Below are 5311 nucleotides of genomic sequence, written 5' to 3' on the forward strand. Positions count from 1 at the left end.
CATCATCATCATCATCCTCCTCCTCCTCCTCCTCCTCCTCCTCATCCTCCTTATCCTCCTCTTCCTCTGCAGACTCCTTTGATTTGTCAGAGCGCTCCTCCTCTTTCTCTGACGGTTTGTCCTCTGTCTCTGATCCCTCAGCCTCAGCCGACGCCACCGCCTTCTCGTCTTCCTCGTCGTCGTCTTCGTCGCTGCTGGAGTCCATGACGATGGCTTTGGATTTGCTTCCCGTTTTGGACTTCTTGGGACTGGACGACGTGCTCCGGGGTTTGGGTTTGCTCTTCTTCTTGGTCTTGGCCGTCGAGTTGTCGCCCGACAGTTTCTTCTTGGATTTCCTCTTTTTCTTCACAGGCAGACGCTGACGAAGGACAAACACTTCATTAAAACGTACAAGATTTATTTTGTACGTTTTAACGCCCTTCATGTTATTACTTTATGAGATTCTGTACAGTCGAGGGACCGTAGGGAGTCTCTGTTTGTGTACCGTCTACAATCTACTCAGAGGGACAAACTAATATTAACCTACGACCGATTCTTTATTAGAAATGTGATTATTTTATTATTAGAAGTTCTTAGAGCCACAGAGCTCGCTGCTCACCTTCCCGCTGTTCTTCGGTGCGATGAGGAAATTCATGATCCTGTCGACCAGATCTGACTGGGTTCCCTTCTTCTCTAGATCCAAAACACCACAGACCACTTTCAGTATGGAGTTGGTAAAATGTGAGTTCCTGCATTCAGAGAGACAAAGAAAAGAAGTAACTGACAAACTGTACATTTCCTTTGTGTTTAAATCTGAACTCGTTGCTCTCATTATGTTTTATCTGCAACTATAATTTATCATTTCACGCAGAGCCGAAGAGCGAGTGAGAGGAATACATCTGTAGAGCGTTTTCACATCCACCTGCGGCAAATTAAAGGTTTATTTCAATGACGAATACAATTACAAGGTGATTCACAGAGGTACTGACTCCGGAGAAGACGAGGACACAGCACGGCCAGGAGAGGAGCGAGGAAGGTCGGGGAGCGTCAGAGAGGCAGCGACAGTGTGTGGAGGCAGAATATTTTCTGTCAGACGGTTAAACACCAGAGATGGTTGATTGTTGGAACAGTGGGAAGACTAATAAAGTTAAAATAATGAGTTTTATTTTGTTTCTGTCGCTTAACGAGAGAGAAACTCAGAATCAGAGGACGAAGACGCTATAACCCAGTTAGCTGTGAAGTTATCTGCTGTAAAACTGGTTCATTAAGATCTGAACTGAAGTAAAACTGTGAGTTTAATTACAGGTTGAGTGCAGAAATAGTTTAAAGGAAGACGATGAAATCAGGAAGAATAATAATGATTGATGAATAATGAGCGAATAAAGTCCAGTAAGTTTAATGAAAACCTGTTTAAAGCTCTGCAGTTTCTTCCCGTTCTTCCTCTCTGATGAAGAGGTAAAAGCGTAACTGCACAGAAACTTACTTGAGAAGTTTTTCTCGTTTTTTGGCGTACTGTTCGCTGTCCGCGTCGAAGGGAAAGCCGTTAAACAGTCGCAGGTTCTTCTTTAATGTGGCCATCTGATAAAAGAACAAACATCACGTTATAAATATAAAAATACAGCGTCGATCATTAAACTCCGACCGACTGAACCGACAGACGTTTGTACCTTTCCCGGTCTGTCGAACAGGATGATGTGCAGAGGTTTCAGGTCAGCTGGCTTCATCTTGGAGATCTGGTAGCCGGTGCGAGGAATGTCTCCTAATTTATCTCCACTACCTGGAAACATGGGAATAAACACGCCCAGTTATTCACAAACATATCAGCTTACGACTGAATAACTGGATTTACAAATATTAATATTAGGAATGTACAATAACCGACGAATTATTGGCTGTAATACCGATAAAGTTTCATTTCTTATACAAAACGACTGATAGGCTTTTCTAGAAAAACTAAATGAACATCGGAAGAGGAACTGTTTGTTGTTGTTGTTGTTGTTGTTGTGTTAACAATAATGATGTCAGTTGGATTACGGGATATTAAATCTTTGCCTTTCTTACCATCAGGCGCACCCAAACTACAAGTTATGAACTTCTTTTTCCTTTTTAAGTCGATTATGAACTCAGTTTAAGATCTATTTCACGTCCACATTGTTCCAACCTGAATACAGAACAATACTGACTTTACTGCTTTATGTTTTCCTGTACGACTCTAACGCCTTTACACCCAAAGTTCCTGTTCTGAGCATTTTCTTGCTGCAGTCCTCAACCAAGCACTAAATGTGCTGAACCTGCAGGTACCCGTACTGAAGTAGAACAACACGAACAGAAACTATTTTAACTTATTACTTCTAGAAGTTGCTGTTTATCCAATGAGGAGACGCAGTTCTTATTGGTTTCATGTCGGTTGTTGGTCAACTTCACAAAAGGAACAAAAATCAATTTAAGACCAGATTTAATTTTATTTTAGACATTTTCATTCCATAAATTCAGATTCTCTGATATAAAGACTTTTTAACAACCTGCAGAAACCTGTAAACAACCACAGTTGTGCCTGTCACACTTTAAATATTCACCATCTCCGATCTTCAGCTTCTCCTTTTGTTTCGGCGCCTGGAAATCGAGCCTGACGACCGTCTTCTTCGCCCGCTTGCCCTCGAGGATTTCACCTGCAGCTGCAACAACAGGGTGAGAATAAAGCAGCAATTCAAAGCCGAGGAAGCCGACAGCCGCCTGCGTGAAGGTTTGAAAGCATGTTAACGAGTCCTCGCCGTCAAACAGATTCACTAAGTGTGTCAGCGTCAGGTGATTTCTCTTTACCAGATGTTTTGGAGAGGCTTTTGTTGGGACTCGACTGCTCTTTCTGTGACGGTTTTCTTTTCTCCTCCACCTCTTCGTCGGACACTGCAGAGCTGTCCATCGCTTCCTCCGCCACGTCGCTCATATCTGCACAGCCTCGGTCTGTCAGCTGATCCTAACGGGAGGAAGAGGAACACGTTCACAGAGCCTCTCGTCCAGCTGTGAACAGATCTTATTGATAACGCTGAAATAATCCATCATTTCTGTGAATGTGTATTCTCTTTCAGCGTGAGAGAGCTTCACTTTTATTTAAACATCAGTAACCTGATTGGTTCAAATGTTCAAAAGTCCATTTAGAAATCAGACAATTTAATAAAAAACGTTTTGTACAAAGACTGATTAGTGATGTCTTCTTCACTCAAAGTCTCCTTATTATAATAATTATAATAATAATAATAATTATAATAATAAAATAATACAATAACCTTTAAGCAATATATAAAAATACATCACATTACTACATCAAAAAAACTAATACCTCACCTATACATTACACAAATAATAATCACATAATAATACAAATACATACATACACATTACAATAATAAAATAACTCCATAATAACTACAAAATCAATAATCTATAATAAAAAACCAAAATTATAATCAACAAACAATAATAATAACTACATAATCAAATAATAATAACTACACAATAAAAAATAACATAATCTAATAAATAAACGCAATACAATATCTTCAAATACTACAACTCACTCACAAATAATAATTATTCCATCATCAATAAACACCATCAATAACTACCAAAAAAAACATAACCAAACTCTATCCAATGTACCTCCACCATAAACTACACAAACAATACACCTCACCTAATAACAACTCAATAAACTCTATACTAATGCAATCAATCAAATACAAAACTAATTCATCAACACTACGTGCATAAACTAAATCCCAATCATTACAACTTACATAATAATCAAAAACTAACCATCAACAATAAACATAACTCAATAATCAATTCTAAACTGTTTCTTAAACGTGTTAACATATACACAACAGCATAAAGCTACATCAACCACCCGTCGATCACCAAAATTGTAAAGATACATACACAACACTACCAAGAGCTGAACTAAAAGCCTTAACTAAACCAGACGACCGTGCAAAAATGCCCTCTTTCCTCAGCAGCACATCACACGATAGAAATTTCCGTTAGTTCTATGCCACCCTTTAATGCACTTAATACGTAACACGCCCCACAACCTAACAGCCAGCTCCTATAATCTCATTAAATCTACATAATTCACATACTGCTGCACTCTACGTTTCACGACCTACCTCCCCGCCAGTTACCATCCGTTACCAAGACCAGCAGGATTCCGCTAACCGCAGTCTGGCGCCAGGAACACTTATTCGCGCGACGAACTTCACATCTCGCGCCGAACATTGGTGACCCTGCTGCCGGCGACTGAGCCCGCCAAACAGGCCTCCGGCGACACAACTCCCGCTCTGCGTAGCCGCCTCTGGGCCTCCGTCCCGGCCTGTGTCCGGTCGGATGTCCCCGCTGTTCGCTTCTTATGGACCTCAAAACACAACCCGGCGGCCGTCAGTGTCTGTTAGCATCCCAGAGCTTAAGCCACCGCGCCTGCTTAACGCCGACGTAGTTCACTCACAGCGGATTACAACACCGCGACACGCAGGCCGTCTACAACACCGCGCAAAAACGACAGATTTACACTGTGTCGCGTCTCACAGTAACGCATCCACACGCCCGCCTCTAACCACGGGCAGCAGATTTTACCCGGTTTTACCCGTCATGAAAGCCAGAATTGCTCCCCCCGCGCCGTCCACTAACTCTTCCCCTTTCCTCTTACACCATCTGACGCCGTCCCACGCGGCGCCGCGCGCGGCTACGGCGCCGCTCCCTGATGGACAGAGCGCTGATGAACGTCATCACTTCTCTCGTCCGTTGTGAGCGCTGACTGCAGCCGCGCTCTCGCTGCGCTACGCCCTGGCGCTTTCACGGCCTCTAACACAGGCAACTTAACACCTTCTTAATAATAGCTCAACTAATATATAATAAAATAAATAACAACCAAAACTAAAAAACTAATAATCAATAATCCATTAATCATCACAAAATTAGTAACCTGAACAATATAATATAAATAATCAATCCTCTACATATACAATCATACATAAGAATAATGATAAATAATAACATAATAATAAATTATCATACTTAGTAACTGAATAATGAACACACAAAATGATAAAATACATACTCACATAATCAAACAATCCAAAAACAACAGTCACTATAATAAATTTCCAGTCACAAGTCAACTTTTTTACATAAATTCCATACTACTAACAAAATCTGAACAAAAATAAGAAACCATACATAATACAATATATCACTGAAACCAACACTGTCACACAATGAAACTCACTTTTCCTATCTGCATCATCACGATGAAATATACCATCCAAGTCTGCTTAGTCTG

General features: G+C 40.9%; 2 protein-coding genes across 2 annotated transcripts in view; one reads left to right on the forward strand and one right to left on the reverse strand.

Annotated features, from left to right (window-relative positions):
- LOC118336472 overlaps nucleotides 1-5311 on the forward strand; it is a 744338-nt gene that overhangs the window by 725634 nt on the left and 13393 nt on the right. The window lies entirely within an intron of this gene.
- dek (DEK proto-oncogene) lies at nucleotides 2-2996 on the reverse strand (the record flags this gene model as incomplete). Its single annotated transcript, XM_035673223.1, has 6 exons — nucleotides 2800-2996; nucleotides 2556-2654; nucleotides 1647-1756; nucleotides 1463-1557; nucleotides 599-728; nucleotides 2-358 (listed from the first exon to the last, which is right to left on the reverse strand). Coding segments are annotated over exons 1-6 (915 nt in total), but the record flags the coding sequence as incomplete, so codon positions are not given.

This window comes from Morone saxatilis, unplaced genomic scaffold (assembly GCF_004916995.1).
Source record: "Morone saxatilis isolate NCDOM2014 unplaced genomic scaffold, NCSU_SB_2.0 Contig24, whole genome shotgun sequence".
In the NCBI taxonomy this organism is placed as follows: domain Eukaryota; kingdom Metazoa; phylum Chordata; class Actinopteri; family Moronidae; genus Morone; species Morone saxatilis.